The sequence below is a fragment of the Lissotriton vulgaris genome, chromosome 1_2 (genome assembly GCF_964263255.1).
Source record: "Lissotriton vulgaris chromosome 1_2, aLisVul1.2, whole genome shotgun sequence".
NCBI lineage: Eukaryota > Metazoa > Chordata > Amphibia > Caudata > Salamandridae > Lissotriton > Lissotriton vulgaris.
This window is the reverse complement of record NC_141686.1, coordinates 57,418,870-57,442,150: the sequence shown is the minus strand read 5'-3', so window position 1 is coordinate 57,442,150 and position 23,281 is coordinate 57,418,870. Positions and strand designations below refer to the sequence as shown.

The 23,281-nt window shown below is 43.1% G+C and overlaps 1 protein-coding gene across 1 annotated transcript in view; it reads right to left on the bottom strand.

Annotated features, from left to right (window-relative positions):
• The window catches only part of LOC147733911 (potassium voltage-gated channel subfamily KQT member 1-like), a 911,116-nt gene that overhangs the window by 49,566 nt on the left and 838,269 nt on the right, over positions 1 to 23,281 (bottom strand). Inside the window, exon 7 of the mRNA XM_086952463.1 lies at positions 2,071 to 2,181. Coding sequence (XP_086808589.1) covers positions 2,071 to 2,181 — 111 coding nt within the window. The remainder of the gene's footprint in view (positions 1 to 2,070; positions 2,182 to 23,281) is intronic.

The window sequence follows — 23,281 nt, the reverse complement described above, 5'->3', positions numbered from 1 at the left end:
GAACCTCTTGCTTATCATTTACATAGATTTAAACACCAAGACCTCCGTTTTCAGTTCATAATCCCCCTTTCTCACCATTCCACTCCTTTGGCACAACTCTCCAAATTGCCAGTTGCCTCCTTTTGCTTGCCATAATCTTTGGCCTTTCTTCTTATTTCTGCAACCGTAGATCATCCTTGCCTTTTGCACAAAAACCCCACAAAGCGTGCAGAGCTAAACCAAAGGTGGAAAGCAAGCACTCCTGGTCCCCTCACCCTATACTATCTATAACCCATCTTTATTATCATACAAGCACTCATTGATGCTATATCTTATAGTACTTACTTTCACTACATACATCCGATGCCTATATAAGCAACCTTTCTCATAATGTTGGATTAAAATACTGGTCAAACCAAGGTCTAACCACAGAGAAAATCCTGCAGTCCGTATAGTAATTTCTAGTCACGGTTTCCAACTTTTGATCCTTTCCTGTTCAAATCCAAAGCAGAAAACTCACTGTTCCACTGGGGGAAAAAAATCAGGTGTGTATCCAGGATTTGCTGCGTAGGTGAAACTTCAAAAAGACTTTGAAAACACAAGCATTCCACAGTGTTGAAATCATGACCACAGATTCCACTTTCACCAGATGAGCCTTTCTCTCTCCAATCCAAGCTTAAAACGGAGATCTTGATCTTCGGGGGAAAAAAGGAGATTTGGTCAGATGATTGGTGGCCCCAGACCCTTGGATCCTGTCCCCAGCCTTCCCTTTCTGCCCGTAACCTGGGAGTCATTTTTGACACCTCACTTGCTTTTGATAAGCAAGTAAGTAGAACTGTTGCAACCTGCTGTGGGGTCCTGAGAATTTTAAGAAAACTTACTCTTTACCTCTCTCCTGATGCCCGGAAACAGGTTGCAGTTGCCCTTCTATCCTCGCGACTGGATTACTGCAATGCTCTTTACCTTGGCATGAGCGCTAAACTTCTCCTTCGCCTGCAGGTTATCCAGAACGCGGTAGCAAGATTTGTTGTCAACGCCCCCAGACGCTCCTCCGGGACCAGGATTAGGAGAAACCTTCACTGGCTTCCGGTGCATGCCAGAATCAAATTCAAAATCCTGACCATCACCCACAAGGCCCTTCACGGCGCTGGCGCTGAGGGCATCAGAACTTTAGTGTCGCCCTATACCCCAGGCAGGACACTACGCTCCTCCGGTCAGTATCTGTTGTCCATTCCTCGAGTTGCCAAGGCTAGATGGGGTGGTAAGGCATTTTCCACACTTGCCCCCAGACTCTGGAATGAGCTCCCCTTGGAACTCAGGGGCCAGGACTCCCTGCTGCTCTTCAGAAAGGGCCTCAAAACCCTGCTCTTCACTGAAGCTTACTCTTAGACTTTTCTTTTCTCCTTTCCATTTTAGTACCTGGCTATTATATTCCATCTTTTGCGCCTTGACGCCTTTGGGCAAAGTTGCGCTTATATAAATCGCCAATCAAATCAAATCAAATCAAATCAAGCCAAAAGTCCAGAAAATAAAATACAATTGTAACTGGTGGGTTGATAGACTTCGCACACAAGAACAATATGATGTAAGAAACTACATAATTTTCTTGATTCCATTCCTTGCAAATAAGCGATGGAATCCCTGGGCTCTTTCTCTCTTTATCCTTTTCTATTTTAATCATGTCAGTGACTATGAAGCACCCGCCAACCACGGTGAATCAGGGCACAGTACAGCCAACAGGAAACGAAGAGCAATACAGTAAGCTACTGCAAACTCGACAATAGGAACAAAAGGTAACACAAACGTATTAGTTTTGAGATGCATAAAATGTTTCATATGGAATATTTAATGTTAAAAATGGGAATTGCAATTGGTTAATCATGTAATTATGTCCAAACTCCTACAGACATTTTGAATGTTAGGAGTGCATCTGTATTTCCATAACCCTTGTATTTTTCACTTGTTGATATAGATCTGAATTTTCAATTCAAAATGTGGGGTAGGGGGTCATTAACTCTACAAATGACGCTTCAGTCTATTGAGCAATCTAATGACAGAGGATTTGGGCTGCTTCTTCTAATGAGGACTTACCGCTGGAAGAGCGAAGAAAGAGATAGCAAATACTGAAAAGCAGGATGCTATGGTTTTCCCAATCCATGTTTGTGGCACTTTGTCCCCGTAGCCAATAGTGGTGACGGTTACCTGCATTACAAGGAAGAAAAAATATTGTTGTTGGTCACGTATTTTGTGAATGGGAAGAAGATGCATATAATGCAGCAAACACCATGCCAACTCTGCACAAAATAACAATAAAATAAGTTCTGACTAAGCAAAAAAGTTGTAGCTGAACTGTGTACTACATTATAATTTCTGGTTTCACTCAAAGCGTCAGCTTCGTGAGGAACAAGAACCTAACGCTAGTTCAACAGGACTAAACCCAGTGTTTTAATTTGTAAAATAAAAAGTGCCAGAGCCTGACCAGGAGGCCATGGCAGCTTGCACTACCCACCGTCCTTGCCATTGCTGCCAAAACAACTACTAGCCATCTCTTTCGCCTGCAAGTATGACGGTTCAGATTAGTTCAGTTGCCCAAAGCTAAAGGAATGGCTGGGAGAAAGGTATTAGTAATTTTAAATGTATATTGTATTTATAAACACCCGTTTTTTTGTTCATCTCTAAATTAGATGATCAGCGACACCATGTGGCAGACTGTCATAAATACGGTGTTGAAAATTAAGTGCTGGTGCTGAGCGCTGGAAACCACCGGCTCAAATTAAGCACTGATTCCAAACCACTATGTAAATATCATTGCATACTGAGTTAGTTCCGTCGGTTTCCTGCTTACATGAGTAATCTTACATTTTAAATGTTCATAGATAATTAGGACCATAGCTCTAAACATAGGAACACTCATGCCCTGCCATACTAGGGGGATACCATTTTATCCAGTTTCGTTGGAACGAGAATAGCCTGCTATATGGAATATCAGAGCTATGTTGCATGTTTGCAAAGAGTTTTCACAGTGACACAAAATTAGCATTTTTTTAAAGAAAAACCTTTTATATGGAAATCTGTGTTAGGCATGAGGACGATTCACCAATCCCAAAGGATAGATCACAAGAAAACTATAATTCTTTAGAGGAAGGGACCGAATTGAAATTACATTTATAAAGCATTTACTAGCTCTGACAAGGCGTTGCAGCGCCCTCCGGTGAGCATAACATTAGATGTCAGTCCATTGCTTATAGAGATAAGTCCTTTGCTTTCAAAGAAACCATTCAATGAATTGACTCCAGTTCTATGTTGTACATTAAGGGGCATATTTACAATTATTGGCGCATCCCTGCAAATTAGCAGGGATGCGCCAGTAATTGTGCGCCATGCCTCCGCCACCCATGATGCGCCGCATTTACAATGCGGCGCACCATGGGGCAAAAACGGCACAGATGCGACACGCATCTGTGCCGTAAAGGTATCGCATTGCTGGAGTTGCGTCGCATGCGCGACGCAGCTCCAGCAATGCTCTGGGGGGCCCATTCTACTAATGCTGCATCAAGCCTTGCGGCTGCTTCAAGCAGGCGCATGGTTTTGACGTAGCATTGGCCTAAAAGTGACTGAGTGAAATCTTGTAGATTTCACTTAGCCACTTTTAGGAGGCGTTCCTGCGCTGGTACGCCCCCCCTGCACCAGAATGCCTCCTTAAGGCGCAGGGCTTTACAACGTGACGGATCTCCCAGATGCGTTACGTTGTAAATAGCCCGCACAATGGCGCATCTGTTGCGCCGCCGTTGCATCACAAAAGTAACGCAACGGCGGCGCAAAAGAAGCGCAAGGGGCTTGTAAATCTGCCCCTAAGGATTTAGTTGTGCTCATTAGAGGGGGTTAAGTGAGAACCAAACAGTTGATGGAATAAACATATGCTAGGTTGTAGGGATATGGCTTCAAAGAAAGGGAGATTAAGATAGGCAGGTTATTTAGAGTTTTCTACAAAGATATGAGGCATGCAGAATGTAGAAGAGAAGGAGAGGGGCATTACAAATAAAAATGTGAGGAAAACATGTAAATTTTAAAACAAGATAAGTTATTCAACCAGGGTTTCAGCAATATAGCAGGGACGTTTTTGCACAGCATGGAGTCTGAGGATGTAAATGTAGGAAAAAAACACAAATGTTAAATTATACTGTAAAATAATATGGCTTTTACCAGTCTTTCGAGGGACACTAACTTTCGAGGGGTGACAGATACTTGATTCAACCTCAGTGCATCACGGTCCGTACTGTGTCTTGTGGTCTCTCCATGACTGCACAGCACTCACCTTGCATCCTGGAGCTGCATTCCAATATGCCATCTTCTGGATGGAAAACACAAAATACTTACCGCTCTTTTTAATTTAGACAAAATGAATACCAATAAAGCAAGTGCTAGTATTTTTCATTTGTACAGAAATGACTAAATATATTATCCTTTTTATGCCTTTTCCATAAGAGTAGTAACGGTTTTAACTATTTTAACTGTTTAAGTGTGTTTTTGATTTTATTAGCTGTTTGGAAAGAATGGTATCGAAAATGTAATAAAACTGAAATAAAATAACAAGCTTCTGATATTCTGAGTAACAAGGAGCTGTTCGATTAAAACACCGAGGGCTGGATTACGATGTCGGTCGAGTTGCCTCTGACCAACACTGTCGCGGTCTCGGGACCGACCGTCCTCTGGTCAGCAGTCCCGAAATTAGGCAGGTGGAATTGAAACCGCAATGAGGCTCAGAAGCCTCCGATCTGATGTCAGAGGGTTTCCGACTCTCATCGTAATAAGGCCCATAGTCTTAAAAGTGCCAGTGGCGTGTCCAGTTCAAGGTGTGCATATGGGATGCCTTCATTTTTGTGACTAGTCCTCACTAAAATGGTTCACTGGGTTTGCCCGCTGTCCCCCCCACCCTCCACCCATCTCCTTTACACATCCTATGATAAGCAGAGACACTTTAAAAAATACTCTGTCATCACGGCTTAACCTATGCAAACCTTACCAGAGTTACGGCTCACAAGAGGCCTTAGCTTATAGCGTGGCGAGTCGAAATGTATGAATTTTGCGAAGTGTTTGTGGTCTTTTCCTTTGTTTTTTATAATGTTTGAAATGTTAATTAAGTATCCATAAATGTGCATTGTCTGCCGTCAGAGCATAAAACTAAAAAAAGTTAAAGAAAAAGAGCAAACAAAAAGATGGCTTACTGGGTTGGTGAACCTGATACAGATATCTGATGTTGAAAATGCAGGTCGCTTTTTGAAAACAGGACATCGGCGACTTAGCCTGTAAAAACAACACTTTTTCATTGAGTAATAACAAAAACCTATTGAAAATAACTCTGTCCAGACTCACCGGAATACCTGCAGATCCACCATTTAAAGAATGAAGTTCGCACCCAAGTTTAGCAAGTCAAAACCATCACTTTTTGGGGTTAGGGACAGTGTCCCATATGGGGTTAGCAGCATCTGCACTCTACTGGAGCACCAATAGGCTATTCATAAAGGGTAACAGCTGTCACAAGATACACCATTATGGTTTAAACATTTGGGGAGTCTGTATCGCTTAGCACACTGGTTGAGGTAAAGAAAATCTGGTAGCAAGGTGCCCACAGGGACAATGGCAGCAGGCACTAGGCATCGGACAAGCAGGGACAAAGTTGCAGACTATACAATGTGGAGAAGTGTGGCTCAGGGGTTAGAGGCGGCAGACCCGGAAGCTGAGATCGGCCCTGGACCAGGGTTCAATTCCCCGCCTCGGTGGGTCTTGGGCTCAAAAATTCCACGGACTCGATAATTCTCGCTCTGATGCCTTCTCAACTCACGGGTTCACACTCTGCGACTCTGGGCAATAGCTTGCTTAATCTCCACAACGGCCCCTCGCAGCGGGATGCCTGGCTTTCACCTTGTGGATACCCTGCTGGGGATATCTCACAGGGGAATACCAGGACAGGTTCCCTAAGCAAGCGCCGGGAAACCCTTTGTGGGTAGCTGTGCGCTATATAAGCTCAAATACATTTACATTTACATTTACAATCCCTGGGGTACTGACCGGGTGTACAAATATCAATATATCATGCCCACGTGCGCAAAAACTGATATTCTGAGGGCTCCAGAACCATGGTGAGTGCCTAGCGCTATCATACTGAATCCCCAGGCTTGAGGAGGGGGGAATTCACATAAACCTCAAACCTTTTGGGAGCAACAAGAAGGTGCAAAAAACTCACCACAGCCTGGGGTTCAGGGACCCAGTAGGCTGCCTCTGATGAAAGCAGAAGCAGGCGTGTCTCCCCCTAGACCGGATTTTGTCTTACAGAATCTTCGGCAGCTGGCTTGGGTGACCTCCTGTTCCTGGAGCAGCCATAGATAGAGGGTCCTCTCAGATATTTAGGCTCTAAACATCACTGGCAGGCCGTCCATTCTCTTGGAGTTTGATAGTCCTGCGCCATCAGGCCGACAGTTCAACTACAGCAGTGATTTCTTCAGGATTGGTCCAGACTTCTGAACAGTCTGGAGTTCAGATAGCAACCATTAAGGTCTATCCTTCACACCAGTTCTTCTCAGCTATACTTGTATGTATAATTTCTTGGATGTTGCAAAACCACCGCACATGTGAACAGACCTAGTAGATATGGCCTGTCGTGGCCTCTCAGTTGCTCTGTACCTTTTTAATCTTGGGGGGCTTTTCCAATCCCGGAATGGCATTACCTTCAGTGTGACCAACCTTTAACAGGGGTCATCCCTCACTACAGCTACTCCTGGGTTAGGTTTGAGTTGTGATAATATTCATGCCACCTTTTTCAATGAGTAATGGCTCCTTGTTCAGGGCAAACCATCATGTTGAGGCACAGTTTCCCTCATGAAACCAGTTGATCTCTATGGAATCCTCCATTTGTCAGAGTTTAACCTTAGAAAATACAATGACATCACCCTTCTGCATAACTTGCCTGAGGTTAACTGTATTGATATTTTTTCACTGGGATCAGTATGGTGTACATGTTTGACAACCACCATACTTACAAACAAACACATGAAGTTCTTACCAAGCGTTATGTGTCACATTTGTTTTAGATTTGTGATGAAGGATAATGACCTTACTACACTATCTGGCAAGAGAGCCATAGTCATGATAAGGAGGTGTGTGAATTAGAAGGGAGGAGAAGCTAAGGGAAGGCCTGACAGACACAGAATAGTTAGATTTATTGGAAAATTCAAAATTGGTCCCCAGAAACGGCAAGTTAAGATTGATCAAATACAAGACACAGTACGTTCCTGACATCATATCACCTACTGACATCTTAATATCAGATGAATACTCAAGAATGCTGAGCCACAACTGCTGACCACGTGCACTGGTTTTTTGATGTTCCCTTCCACAGAGACACCTAGGACTGATGTTCTCACTTACACAGGACAGATTTCAGCAAAACAGATGCATGCATTCCAAGGCATTTCCACTGGGCATTTTAGTGAGAACACAGCGTAAACAGTGCTTAATTTGAGCAGGTGGTTTCCGGTGCTCGGCACAAGCACTTATTTGTCAACCGTGGCACTTATTAAAGTCTGCTGCACAGTGTTGCTGTTTGTCCAATTTAAGGACTAGCACAACAACAGTTGTTTATTAATTAAATATATATTGAAATCACTAACACTTTCTACCCAAGCCATCCCTCTAGCTCTGGAGGCATGACACAGTCTGAATTGTATCAACAAAAAGGGGGGAACCAAGGTGGGCGATTTTTAACGGGGTCCAGTGTACAGGCCCTGGCAATATCTCAAACATAGAGAAGTACACGGTTCCCCAAGGCATAGAAGGGAAAGAAAAGGGGGAGAATTCTCCTTTCGGAACTAAAACCCTCACAAACCTAGCAAGCTAGGTGTCATGCTTCATCATCTGGGTATTGCTCCTCGTCAGACTGGCGCTGCAATGTCTGACGGGCACCCAAGAAGGGGCTCTTTATCGGAGATCTTTTGTTCCTGCCAGTTGTTGCATGTGGGTATGAGGGTACTAAGAGTGGTGTAGACGTGCAAAGTGTGTGAAAATTAAAAAAGGTTAGGTAATCCGCGAATTATTTTAATGATGTGGTTACCCACCTTAATAAAAACGGTGAGGGAGAGATGCACACTGGTACTGTGGTCCAGTAGCGTATCTAATGCCTGATGGTCGGCATGCTTCATGCTATACTTTCAATTCGTCAGGACCTAAATAAAAAGAACTGTGCTACACACGGAAGGGGCTATACTACCTTCCACTGAAAGTAACTAGGCAGGCCAGCCGGTCCTGCTCTCTTGGGTGTGACCCTATAAAGGTTGCTAGTTCGCATCAACGGTCTGCTCCCATGTAGTGGCACCTTAGAGTAGGTGCCTGTCCGACGCGCAGACAAGTCCTTCCACACCTACCCACACGTAGTCCCGATGTGGACAATGAGAGACCGGAGCATCTGAATTGTCACACTTGTAGGAGTGTGAAGGTCATTTATTGTGTTGGTGCTGTCATTGGCAGTGCTGGCAGGGGTAATGGGGTAATGGGTGGTGCAAGCTGCAGTGGCCAAGCATAATAAAATGGCATGTAAGTTTATAAATCTCATCTTCCACTTAGCCAACAAATAACTGGCTCTGTCATGCAAGTGGACACACCACTGATGGGGTATGGAGTAGGGACATGGACTTGGATAACAGAGGGCAAGAGGTGGATGGACAGGGGTACCAAACTGACCTTACAGGGCAGGCAACAGGGGTTGAAGTAGCACATTACACCCCACAGGGCAAGTGGTATGGCAGTGCAGCACAACGGACCATAGAAAGCAATAGGGAGTTGACAGGGCCATGCCCACGAACAACAGAGAGCAGAGGGGAAAGAGGCATGGGCAGCAAGCTGACCATACCGAACAGACATCAGAGACAGTTGCAATATAATGGTCCGTGAAGGGCATTAGGGAGGGGGAAGGGGCACGACAACAGACCAGACAAGGCAGGAGGGAGAGAAGGGGTCTGCACATGGAAAACGGAGGGCAGAGGGCAGGGAAAGAACAGAAAGCTGACCATAGAGAGCAGGCAGGGTGGGCACTGGAAGCACAACATACTATGGAGGGCAACAGTGAGACTATAATGACATATACACAGACAACAGAGGGAAGGAGGAAGGGGTCAGGGACAGCAAGCTGACAACACAGGGAAGATGGGAGGGGTTGTGGAAGCACAGAAGAATATGTATGGTAGGCAGGGGGGTAGTGGCAGCACAATGGCAATAATGGCCAAGAGGGCGGGAGCAGGGGCATGCACAAAGGACCATGGAAGACAGAGTGCAGGGGTAGGGGCTGGACACAGACAAGAGAGGGCAGAGGGAGGGGCTTCACAACAGACCACTTAGGGCAGGCAGGAGGAGCAGTTGCAGCACACCAGAACATGGAGGGCAGAAGGGAGTGGCAACAAAATGGACCATGGAGGACAGGAGGGAGGGGATCAAGGCACGGAACTTGGACAGGCAGGGTGGGGGTGGCAGGGACACCTGGCACCCATCTGACCATGATAGGCAGGTGGGGAAGTGGCAGCTCAACAGAGCACTCAAAGAGGGTGGCAGGTCCATGCACTATGGTGGGCAGAAAGGAGGGAGAGGGGCATGCACACAGACATTGGAGGGCAGGAGGAAGGAGAGTAGGGGCAGCAAGTTAAGCACAGAGGCTAAGCAGGAGGGCAAAGATGGGGTGCATGATTGGGCAACAAAGGGCAGGAGGAGTGGGCTTGGTCATCAAGCTAAATTAAGGGCAGTGGCAGCACATCAGATATTTAGGGCAGGAGACAGGGGGCTGGTGGATGGACTCGGACAACACCGGGCAAGTAGGAGGCGGATGGTGCAGCAAGCTAACTGTTAAGGGCAGGCAGGTAGAGCAGTGGCAGAACACTGCTCACACATGACTGCAATAAGGAAGCAAGGGCATGGACTTGGACAATTGATGGCAAGGAGAAGGGAAGCAGAAGCAAGCTTGGTGGCGGCAGCACAATGCCAGGCCCTGTGTCCAACATGCCACTATGTGCATTGCAATGAGTATTTCACTTAATGTTAAAAAGCTCTAGAAATTCACAGAAAAAAGCAAAGGTTACAGGAACGTTATAATTAGGAAATAGAATTTAAAACGCCTTAGAAATTCACTGAAGAAACAATGGTTACAGAGAAGTTATAGTTAGGCTTAGAGTTTACTTGTATAAAGCCAGTGAAATTCATCAGTTATAGGTACACAGGCTAACTATAACTTATGCCCTGCAATGCACTGCTTATGACCTCACATATTGCATCACTTATGACAGTCAGTGACATCAATGATAACAATACAGAGGGCATCTCAAATGATATCACTGATGACAGCATCTAGTGATTGTGAGTGTTTTCTAAACGTTTATGAGTGTTAAACATATATACTAATGTGCTAAAAATGTTAAATTGCTACACTTTGTGTACTACTAATGAGTGATACTATTTCTAACATATTATATGAGTGGCTGTTTGATTGTGTGTATGCATGTGTAGTGGATGCTAGAGTGGCTGTATAGGTGTGTGAGTGGGTTTGTGAGAGGCTGTATAGATGAATAGGTGGGTGTGTGAGGACCTGTGTGGGTGAATAAGTGGGATTGCAACTAACTGTAGGGGTGTCACTGGCTGTATTGGTGAGTGAGTGAGTGGGTTTTTGGGTGAGTGGCTGTGTGAGTGGCTGTATGGTGATTAAGAGGGTATATGAGTGGATGTAAGAGTGATTAGCTGTGTGAGTGGCTGTATGGGTCTGTGAGTGGACATGTTAGAGGCTGTATTGGTGACTAAGTGGCTGTGTGAGTGGCTGTGTGGGTGAGTGACTTTCTGGGTAAGTGGCTGAATGGGTGGCTGAGTGTGTAAAGTTGGTGAAATTTGAAGTGTCCCGGCTAGCAGAACTGCCAATCGCGTCCCCAGATGGTTTGACTCTCATTGCTCTAAGGCAGCAAAGAAGCTGAGGGAAGCTCTGGCAGTCAAACCAAGAATTCAAACCGAGGTGTGTGTTTGTCGTAAAGAATATGTCAGCTTTGGTCAGACGAAAGGGTGCCCTGAAGGAGGAGGCTGGAGGGAGCTGATTGATTCAAGCACTCTTAGGAACAAACCATCACAACGACTGGTCGATTCACAATGTTCTGGAACATTGTGAATCAACCCCTTTTTGGTCAGGAAGTGAGGGGGGCCTTAGACTCACACATTACTGAGGAGGAGTGGGTGCTTCACTTCAAATCTATGTTTGACTGCCCTATGGAGCATATTTGCCAAGAGAGTCGGGACACAAATGTCCCAGTAATAATTTTTGAAAAGGGTGAAGTTATGGCTGGTATTGTAGGGCTATATATTAATAAAGCGCCGGGCCCAGATGGGATTCCTCCGGACTTATTTAAGTCCGACCCTCCATTTTGGGCCCTGATACTGGAGGCAGTGTTTAACGCAGCAGCAAAGAATGGCTGTCCTCAGGCTTGGGCCTCTTCCACCATAGTCCCTGTTTTCAAGAAGGGTGACAGGAATAGCCCCCACTGTTACAGGCCAATCTCCCTCATTCACTCAGTGGTTAAGGTTGAAGGACTCATTCTTTTGCAGAGATTATCAACTTGAGCGGAGGAGCATGAGATCCTGTTGGAGGTCCAGTATGGATTTCGGTCGGGAAGTTTCACTGCTGCTCAGTGTCTCAATCTATCTATGATGCTGAGCAAATACACTGTTGCATGCCCCAGCACTATCTATCTTGCCTTCATGGACTTGTCCTCCGCATTTGATTGCGTTAATAGGGTTAAATTGTGGCAGTCCATGTGGGCAATGGGGGTGGATAACAGTATTGTATTCTAGAGGACCTGCATAAATCAACCAAGGCTAATGTCAGGTTTTCTCAGGACCTTCGTGTCACTAGGGACCTTGAGATTAAGAGGGGAATACGGCAAGGAAGCATTTTGGCTCCATTTTTGTTTAATTTTTACATCAATGAGTTGAATACTGTACTAAGAGGAACTTGAGTTGATTACCCATGTGCAGGGCGGCGTGGTATTCCCGTCCTGCTATATGCGGACGACGACGTCCTTATATCCTGGACTGCCATGGGCTTGCAATCCCTTTTAATAGGATTTTCTAGACCCAAAAAAGTTTCCAATTTAGGGGTTCTTCTTGATGAACAATTAAAATGGGGTCCTTTAATCTCGAGGAAAAAGGGGGACCTGGCCCAGGTAAATGCAGTCATTTCTAATTTTGCCTCCACAATAGGGAAGAAACCAATAGGAGCTATGTTGAAAGACTATCAAGCCAAAAGCATGGCCATAGTGGTAGTGAAATCTGGCGATATACTGCTGCGAATTCCCATCAGGTGTCAGAGAATTACTTTCTGAAGCGCCTATTGTGTGTTCCGCGTGGAACCTCTAACCTAGCGGTTCATGAGGAACTGGGGGTTCCCTATTTAAGCAATGTCCTTGCACTGCGTACCCTGGTTTTCTGGTTGAGGTGCTGGCTGAACAAAGATTTAACTCTCAACCATTTAATTTTAGGAGAGTGTATGTCTCTCGATAATGCATACAGAATTTCATGTCTTAAATATATTAAAAGCAGTTTGGGAGGGGTAGGGCGCAGTGATTTATATTGAAAGCCTGAATCCATTGTCAAGAAGGATGTGGAATTAATTAGGGTAGACTTCTTGACCTCAAGGAAAGTGGACAGGGAATCTCAGGAGATGCTGAAACCCAGTGTGCGTATGTTTTTAATACTCAAAACAACTCCGACAACGGAACCTTATCTTTTGGGTTTTCTATCAACACACGAGAAGTTTTTATTAACAAGGTTTCGGATGAACCTCTTCCATCTCGTGTTAGCCAGGCTTAAGGGATATAGCAGAGGTCAAGTGCTAGCTCCCTGTGGCTGCGACGGACAGTCTCTGCAGGATCAGCTGCATTTTATGTTTTTATGCAAGTTGTATGAAACCCCCCAAAGGGATTTTCTCGTCCCCATTTTTAAAAGAATGAATTTTAGACAGGCCCATCCAGCCCTTATGTACCTTCAACTGCTGAAAGAGGACTGCATTACTTTTATAGTAGGGTTTTTAAAAGCTTCTGTGAAATCTAGGGCCTGTATGGATGTGTAGATATTGGACGATTTAGGTATGTTTTATTAGTTTAGCTGATCTAACTTGTGGTATAAAGTAAATATAATTGGAAGTCATGCTTTTCTGGCATATTGCACTTTAACCCCTTCCAGGCTCATGACGAGCTGGGCTCGTCATGAAGTAGCCTCCTCCCAGGCTGATGACGAGCCCAGCTCGTCATGAACAATGGGATTTACGATTTCTCAGCACAGCAGGGAAAAAGCATCAGCATCAATGAGGTTAAGGCCTCGAATAAATTTGGGTGGGTGGGTATTGGGTCTTTTTTTTTAAAACTATGTAAGAGGTTCTGACTTTTTAATCATGTTTTAATGTATTACTGTTTTTATGCATTTAGATCCGTGTAACTTTTATGGTTTTCTGACATAAAACCGAATAAAGTTTATTTGATTGATTGATTGGGTGGCTGAGTGTTTGTTTGAGTGGGTGTTTGGTTAACTGATTGGTTGTGTGAGTGGCTGTATTGGAGAGTGAGGGTATATGTGAGAGGCTGTATGGGTGAGTATGGACATATGTGATGGCTTGTATGGGTGTTTGAGTGGGTGTCTGAGTGGTTGTATCGGTGAATGAGTTGCTCTGTTGAGAGGCTGTATGGGTATGTGAGTGGTTGTATGGATGAATGAGTGGATGTGTGAGTAACTGTATGGGTAAGTGACTGGCTGTGTGAGTTGTTCTATGGATCAGTGAGTGGGTGTGTGAGTGCGTAAAGATCGTGCCCATGGGAAAGGAGGTGGCTTGGCAATTATTCATAAAGACCAGTACACGTGCCGATGCACCTTCGACTCCATCCCGGACTGTGAAAGTATGCCCTTTTTTATCAATTTTTCCCCAAATAATAGTTTCTCAGGCACCCTTATCTATCGTCCTCCTGGCCCATTAAAACAGTTCCACACTTCCATTGTCGCTGATCTGGTCACCTCTCCTTCTAACTTTACGTTGTTGGGCGACTTTAATATTCATTTTGATAACATCTCTGATAATATAGCCGTAGAGTTGGCGGCCAGTCTAGCTGCACTTCAGTTGGAACAACTTATTTTATTCCCTACTCATATTAAAGGCCATCTTCTGGACCCGGTATTCAGCAACTGCGCCGACCTTAAAATAGGCTCTATTAGTCGTCTCCCTTGGACCGATCACTTTTTGATCCCCTTCACCTGGTCTATATATAGGCCTCTCCCTCTAACTCCCACTCTGCGGAAATCCAGAAATTGTTCCAGACTTCCCTTAGAACAGTGTACCAATACTCTTGCGATTTCCAGACTTCCACTTTTTCGGGAGCCCTTATCAGATAATGACGAGTAAAACAATTGGATCTCGAAGTCCCTTGATTCCATTCTCCTCCTTCGAAACCACCTTAAAAAGACTGCGGAAAACCGCCACCTGGTACTCGTCGGAGCTTAGAGGGAAAAAGCGACAATGCAAAAAACTGGAAAGGAGGTGGCGCTTGGGATAAGTGGCATCAGATAAAGCTATATATAGAGAGGCGATTAGAGCCTATAAGCTAGAGATAAAAGTGACACAATCCGCCTACTATACAGAAAAAATCACGATGGCTAGATCCAAACCAAAAGAAATTTAAAAAATAGTAAACAGTCTCACTAAGCTCCCTTCACCCCCTGCTTCTAACCACAGCACTCTGTCCCGTTGTAACGACCTGGCGGAATTTTTCTTTCAAAAATTCAATCAAATTTATTTATCATTTTCAGATGTTGACTTAGATCTTTCTGCCAAAAGATCTTTTCTTCCTACAGAAGCTGGCCACCCCCCCCTTAAATACCTTAGGTCAGTTCCCCCTGCTGGACCTAGAGACACTTGAACCCATAATGCGTCAAGTAAAGTCAGGCTCTGCGTGCGATCCAGCTCCCCCGTGCACCTTGGTTGCGGCTATACATGTTATTCTCCTCACTGTTATGGATCTACATAATGCATCCCTGTCCTCAGGCCTTGTTCTGCCTACACGGAAGCAAGCCATGGTGCAAGCGCTTCTAAAAAAACCAAATCTAGACTCCGGTAATCTCAACAACTACCGCCCCATCTCTTTGCTTCCCTGGGTGAGCAAAATCCTTGAGAAACACATTAACACGCATCTAACAACTTTTCTCGAGAGTAACCATCTGCTGGATGCCACCCAGACGGGCTTCTGCCCCAAACACGGGACGGAAACTGCCCTACTGGCGGTCACAGAGGAAACCAGGCGGAACTTGGATCGGGGGATCGGTGGCAGTCATCCTCCTCGATCTGAGCGTCGCGTTTGACACGGTGAATCATAGAACCTTACTGTGTCGACTCCTCAGCTTAGGAGTGTCAGGGAAAGCACTAGCCTGGCTTGAGTCCTTTTTGAGCAACAGGACTTTTCAAGTCTTTGAAGGAGATACTGTATCCTCCAGTAGACCCCTGGGCTGCGGGGTACCGCAGGGCTCATCGTTGAGCCCTACGCTATTTAACATGTATATGAGGCCGCTGGCTGAGATCGGCCGTCCATATGGCATTAAGATCATCACGTATGCGGACGATACCCAGCTAGTGGTCTCTTTTATGCAAAAGAACAGCCAGCCATCGCAGGTCGGTTTGATGAGTTGCCTGGAGGAAGTAAAAAACTGGATGTCCGCATCATGTCTTAAGTTGAACGGAGACAAAACTGAGCTTATGCTCCTTGGACCCCCGGCCTCGCCTTCTATCGACTCTTTATGGCCCCTCAACTTGGGTGCGCCACCCACTCCCAAAGACAACATAAAAAGTCTTGGAGTCTGGTTGGATAAGCCCCTTACCTTTAACACCCAGGCAACTAAGCTATCACCCATTTGTTTTGGTCTCCTCAGACTTTTAAAAAAGATTCTCCCTCTCCTACCCTTTGCAGCCAAACAAATTGTTATCCAAGGTCTGATTCAGTCCCGTCTAGATTTCAGCAATGCCCTGTACTTAGGGGCACCTGAAAACTTCAGCTGATTCAGAACTGTGCTGCACGCACGTTGCTTCAGCTCCCTCGAAGGCTCTCAGCAAAGCCCGGGCTGAAGAGCCTGCATTGGCTGCCGGTCAGGGAGAGAATTAACTTCAAATCCATGTGTATCTCCCATCAAGCCTACTGGCAAACTGGCCTGGTAATTAACCATTCTTTAATCACTTCTCACCATCCTAAGAAACAGCTTCGCTCCACTTACGCCTTTTTGGCTACAGTCCCCCGAATTAGAAGATCTAGAGCTGGAGGCAGGTCGTTTTCTTATAATGCGTCCAAGCTGTGGAACTCACTTCCTCTCTACCTTAGATCCAACCCTAATTTGTTTTCCTTCCGTAAACAACTTAAAACTTTTCTTTTTAACAGATGTGACTAACTTTCCTGTGTTAATTTCGCCCAGTAGGTAAAATCCCTGTTCTTTAGCGCTTGGACGCCTCAGGGCAGCAATCACGCTCAATAAGACTCCTTTTCATTTCATTCATTTCATTTCATTGTATTGATGTGTGAGTGAGTGTATGAGTGGTTGTATGGGTGTATGAGCAGATGTGTGAGTTGTTCTTTAGATGATGTCATCAGTGATGTAATTTGAAATGTCATTAGTGTTGTTATCAGTGATGTCACTGACCATGTTACAAGTGATATAATATGTGAGGTCATAAGCAGTGCATTGCAGGGGCATAAGTTATAGTGAGCTCAGGTAACTATAACTGCCGAATTTCACTGGTTTTGTGCAAGTAAAATCTGAGCCTAACTATAAAGTTCTTGTAACCTTTGTTTTTTTCAGTGAATGTTTATGTTTTATTAAATTCTAATCCCTAACTGCAACATACCTCTAACCTTAGTTTTTTAAGTGAATTTCTACTTTTTTCAATGTTTTATCTTAATTGTAACCTGTCACCTTTGAGAGTGGGTGTATGGGTCTGTAAATGGGGCTGTGATTGCCTGTGTGAGTATGTGAATGGATCTGTGAGTGACTGAGTAGGTGCATGCATGCCTGTATGGCTCTGTGAGTGCCTGTGTGGGTCTGTGAGTGAGTGTCTGAGTGCCTGTGGAAACCTGTTAGTGGGTGTGTGAGTGTCTGAGTAAGTGTGTGAGTGCCTGTGTGGCTCTATGAGTGGGTGTGTGTGTGCCTGTGTGTGTCTATGAGTCGGTGGGTGAGTGCCTGTGTGGCTCTGTAAGTGGTTCTATGAGTGCCTGTGTGAGTGTCAGGGTGGGTGTGTGAGTGCATGTGCGGGTCTATGGGTGGATGTGTGAATGGTGCTATACATTTTGGGCACTTGCATACTTAAGAGTATTTAAAAGGGAGAATCAGACACTCTGCTCTCACCAGGAGACAATGAGAAAGAAACCATTCATCACAGTCACCCCAAATCAGATAGCGCTTCAAAATATCAACACTGCAGTCACCTCCATTAACAAGATCAGGTTGTTTTTCAACATAGAATATGAGATGAAACACACCTGCTCTGCTTTCACCAAGCCCAAGAAGTTAGGATTATTTGTGCTTTACTGAAGTTGGGCTTCCACTGGGGTACCTGCTATGTTTATGTTTGTAAGTGCTTCCCATTGAGGTTTAATTTCTGTTAAATGCGCACCAGAGTCTGAATGGAACCTTATTTCTTCCAAGAAGAGTCCCCAGATTTGCTGAAAAAGTCTACCCAAATGAAGTACTTTCATCTGGTTAATTATTAAGTGCTACCTCAAAGGCAAAATGTGAGATTGCTTAAAGAGAAGTCTTACTTTCCACGACAACAATGAAGGAGAGACATGGGCCACCATTTGGGATGTAAATGGCTGCAAAATGGAACATTCAGTACAAGATCATGCAGCCCTTTGTTTCTGTTTACAATTTGAAATGCTCTAATGGGAGTAGGATGTTGACATTTTTTAAAACAATCGTGAGTGTGAGTCAGCAAATTTTTTCTCAACAAAGCATTGAGGAAGGCACCATAGCCGAAGCGCATCTTCTCTGATTAAAAAGATAACCAATTGATCAATTGATCCTGAGAGTGCTCTGCATATATATATACACACACACACACACACACACACAAATAAATAAATATATACATGTGTGCATGTTTGGAGATGTGGGTGTGCATTGGGCCAGCCCATTTTTTGGCCTCGTGACCCCATCCCCGGGCCAACAATTTTAATCAAAGGGGAGGGGGAGCATGGTACCACTGCCTGAACCTCATTGAAGCCCCAGGGAGCCCATCTCATGGGCCGAATAGTAATAAAAGAGACTCATTCATTACATATACATCTTATTTTATATTCTTTTAAGAATGTAAAATAAAATGGGCGGGGCAGTGTATGGGGCTGAACTCTGGGGGCATTGCTGCTGAGGACCTGTGAGCAAGGTGGAAAATAACTTTATGAGGCAGATCCTGGGTCTCCCCGCTAGTACCCTCCTTGTTCCCCTGCGGTTGGATCTAGGAATTAGACCGATTAGGAGGAGCTGGGCCTCAGACCCTTAACTTTTTGGCGCAGAATGTGGGTGACTCCGGAATTGGCAGCGTACAGAACAGAACTAAACGAGATATTGAGCCTTCCAGGAGTAGTAACAATCCCCTGGTTTGCACGTATAAAGGAGGAATGCACTAAGATGGGAAAACCAACATTGTGGAGCAACCCTGAGGAAGCATGTGCTGCAACCCCACGTTCTGAAGTGATAAAAGCTTACCGTTCGAGCAAACTTGCCGCTGTACAGGGACGTTCCTCTGTAGGTCAATTGACGAACCAATTTTTATTGCTAAAAGATGATTACAGAATGGAATCTTTTTTAGATGACATCCAGCCATTTTTGGCGAGAAAACTGTATGTCCAGTTTAGAATGGACATTTTGCGGCTCTGTGTATTCACCCGCAAATTGACACACTCTTCTCTTAGAGAATGCCCAGCTTGCAATTGGGAGGAAGAGACGGAGCTTCATGTCTTTTTCTTTTGTCCGGGTTATACATTAATAAGGAAGTGCTGGCTTGACCAAATGTGCAGGAACTTGGGGTTTGTTCACTGTACTGAGGCATTTCGAGTTTTGAAGTCTGACACCCGTAAGCCCACTGTCTTTGCCGTGTCAAGATTTCTGACTTCAAAGTGACGTAGGCGCATGACTTTTGTAAAATCGTTATTTTAGTTGCAGCAGAATATCGTTGTAGTTCTTTGGGGTTTAGAAACTGTATTTTAAATTTATTTAACTGTTTTAACCTTGAAATGCATTTGGTTTTACTTTTTATATGTGTGTATACAATTTGTATTCCAAAGTTATGACTTTGATTGTTTTTTCAACTAACTCCTTGGTATGAGCCACATTGAAACTATTCGCTCAGTTGTGTATTTTATACTCATTGGCTTTATAGAGCCGTCGGATATGGAACTATGTCAGTGGCTTATTATAGATCGGGATATTATTTTATTAGATTACCTTTTTTGTCTATTTCCTTGTATTACATTTCCTGTTTTTATCGTATACTTTTATGGTCGACCAATTGAAATAAAGGTTTCTGACTGAAAATAAAATGTATATGCAAAGTCTTTCTGAGCATAAATAGTATTTTTTTTTAACTTTCATGCATATGTATATTATGGGAAGACAGGGCTTTTCTTAAGAATGTTGTATTTTCTAAGTCCTGGTACTCTATTGATGCAAGGAGTCCTTTATTTTCTAAGGCGTTGGCTCCCGTCATCAACCAGTATGATGCTGGCTGGGGAGCCATTTGGTGCTGGAGAGGTCTTGAGGCTCTCCCTGCGGCTGCCAACAGTGCCAGCAGTGTGGGTACCCTAGGTTGGTACAAGGGGGCCCACCTGAATTTTTTTTAAAGGGCTAACATCTCCAGCATCCCCCCAAAATGTTGAGGTGTAGGTGCCAAGGGTGGGCACCAGGACACCCACTTAAGAAACAAATGCTGGCTCTCACCAGTACCCACTATCGGTGCCAGCTGGGGCTTTAAGGCGGATAATTCTTTACTATTCACGGCTCCAAGAAGGAGCGCTTGTAAATGCACGCAAGGGCTATTTACAATTGTTTTTTTTGCTTGGTGGTGTCCGTAGAAGGGGCGGGGCATCCCCAGCAGTTTTTTGTGGTGGGCAGCAGCATCCATATAACATTTTTAAAAAAGAAGAAAACAGTAAATCTGCATGGTCATCAAATCCATTAGACCATATTTTTCAAAAATCCTCGGAGCTCTAATCTCTGCAGCTGGAGTGCAAGCCCTCTTAGGGTTACTTTTATGATTACATTTTATCATAAGAATTATGTTTAAAGAAAGACTCACAGTCATGTTGATTTTATTTTTTTTAATGAAAACTTTATTAAACATATTCATAATGATCACTGTTGTTAAATATTGCATTGTGCACATTACTGAAATATACATTTGATTAAAAATATTGGTAATTTTCTGGCAAATATGTTAGATCTGCTTTATATGCTGATCCCTTGATAAAGGCAATAGACCCACTTTTTAAATTTTGGTGTTGTGACATTGACAACTTCAGTAAGTCTGTCTGATTGGAGCCAGGACCTGCAAAACCGACCGTATGCTGCAGAAGCCAGATGGCAGTGGGCAGAAGGTTATTCTTACTATCTCGATTATATATATGTATGATAATACACAGTTGTGGTTGCCACTGTGTAGTTCCAATTAGGTCAGAGTTTTCATAGGAGGAATTTTTTTCTCCGATAACGTTGATCCTGTTTGAATAATTAAAAAAACAAATTCAAACCAAATGTTCATCTACATTGGCACCTTATTGGAAAGATTTGCGAGGATCTGTCAAGCGTGGACCAATATAAGGGTGGAGGATAGAATATATATATTTTTTTGTGAAGTCCCATAGGGAAGTTTTTGTTAGTACAAAAAACGCCGCTGAGCGTTATTACACCAAACTCAAAACAAATTAGAAGATTACCCAGAAATTGTGATTTTGGGGGGTAAATCCATTCAGCTGTTGTTGAGGAACTAGCATTTAAAAAAGGTTTTCAGGGTGAGTGTTCGACCTAGCTTTTTCCGCTGTTTTACCACTAAACTTTTTGCTTTTTGGCCTCCTGTTTTTGTTGGTATTAGGACTCTGGGCACTTTACCACTGCTAATCAGTGCTAAAGTGCACATGTTCTCCCTGTTAATTTTGTTTATGGATAGAAGTTTCCATGATTGTCTTATTTGATTTACTACTAACTCCCTAGTACAGTGCACTTTGTGTGCCCAGGACCTGTACATCAAATGCTGCTAGTGGGCCTGCTGTACTCATTGTGGAACCCACACAAGCAGCCTTTCAAAGGGATCTCAGACCTGTTACTGCAGTGTCTGGGTGCAGTTTCTACTGTTATGTCTTGGCAAGTGCACCCCACTTGCCAAGCCTTAACCTTCCCTTTTATTACATGTGAGTCACCCCTAAGGTAGGTCCTTGGTAACCCTGTGGGCAGGGTGCAGTGTATGTGAAAGATAGGACATGTACTGATGTGTGTGACGGATCACTGAAATAATATCGAGGGACAAAATATCGACTTGCAAAAATATCGTGGACAAAATATCGACAGTCAAAATATCGAGTTTGTATCTACAAACAGGTAAGTACAAAAATATCGAGTACAAAATATCGTTTACAATAATATAGTTGTAAAAAATATCGACTTTATTAAAAACAGTGTTAAATTAAATTAATATTCAAATTTAATTACTAAAATATACTTAAAAATACTTAAATTAACTTATAATAATTAAACAATAAATGAAAATAATAAAAATATTTTTTTACAAACGTATTTGTTAAAACATATATATATAGTAACATACTATAAAACAGTAGGGAAAACTGACCCTGAACCCAAAAAATACCCCTTTACCCAAAAACTGTAAACTGACCCTGAACCCTAAAAATACCCCTTTACCCAAAAACCCAAAACTGACCCTGAACCCTAAAAATACCCCTTTACCCAAAAACTGAAAACTGACCCTGAACCCTAAAAATACCCCTTTATCCAAAAACTGAAAACTGACCCTGAACCCTAAAAATACCCCTTTACCCAAAAACTGAAAACTGACCCTGAACCCTAAAAATACCCCTTTACCCAAAAACTGGAAACTGACCCTGAACCCTAAAAATACCCCTTTACCCAAAAACTGAAAACTGACCCTGAACCCTAAAAATACCCCTTTACCCAAAAACTGAAAACTGACCCTGAACCCTAAAAATACTCCTGTACCCAAAATTAATTAATATTATTTAATTACCAATTAATTATTAATTAACAATAACAATAAAGTAAATATATTAGCAAATTAGCTGTAATTAATGTAATTTAATAATTAATATTATGTTTTCCCAATTAATTAATTAACAATAATTAAAAATTATATATATAAAAAAATTACTCTAAATAATGTAATTAACTAATTAATATTATTTAATTACCAATTAATTACTAATTAAAATATGTACAAAATTATACTAATTAATTAACTAATTAATAATAATTAATTACCAATTAATTATTAATTAAAAATATTTACAAACATATATTAATTAATTAATTATTACTAAATTACTCCCCACCCTTATCCCCTATTAACCCAACATCCCGCTCCTAAACATTAACTACAATTTATATTACTGTTAATACATTTTTTTTTTTAACCTTTTTTCTACATATTATCGAAATTTTTTACTTTGACTATTTATAGATATTTTGTCTTGTCAATTTTTTTGAGTCGATATTTTTGTACTCGATATTTTTTATTCATTATTTTATTCGATATTTTGACCAACGATATTTTTGTTATCGATATTTTATTATTTTCGATATTTTTAACTCTTTTGTCCATTCGATATTTTGGAGTCGATATTTTGTCTGTGCACCGTGTGTGACATGTCCTGATAGTGAAATACAGTGGGGGTTATTCTCGGAACGTGTGATAATCATCGCAAAATTAGCTTAACGCAACACTTCACATCGCAGTCTAACGCGCGAAAATAACGCTGTGTTAACGTTGCATTCTCAACACGGAGGTACCATGTGATAGTCTCATAATAACGTGTCAAATAACCGCGTTAAAATGAACGCAATGCCTAAAAACCCCAAAACACGAACACGAAAATAGTAGCGATGAGGCCAATTGCAATACAAAATTCAGCGATAACCAGCGACAGGCCTGCAATTCCCACGCGTCAAGCGGGAAAATGCATCATAA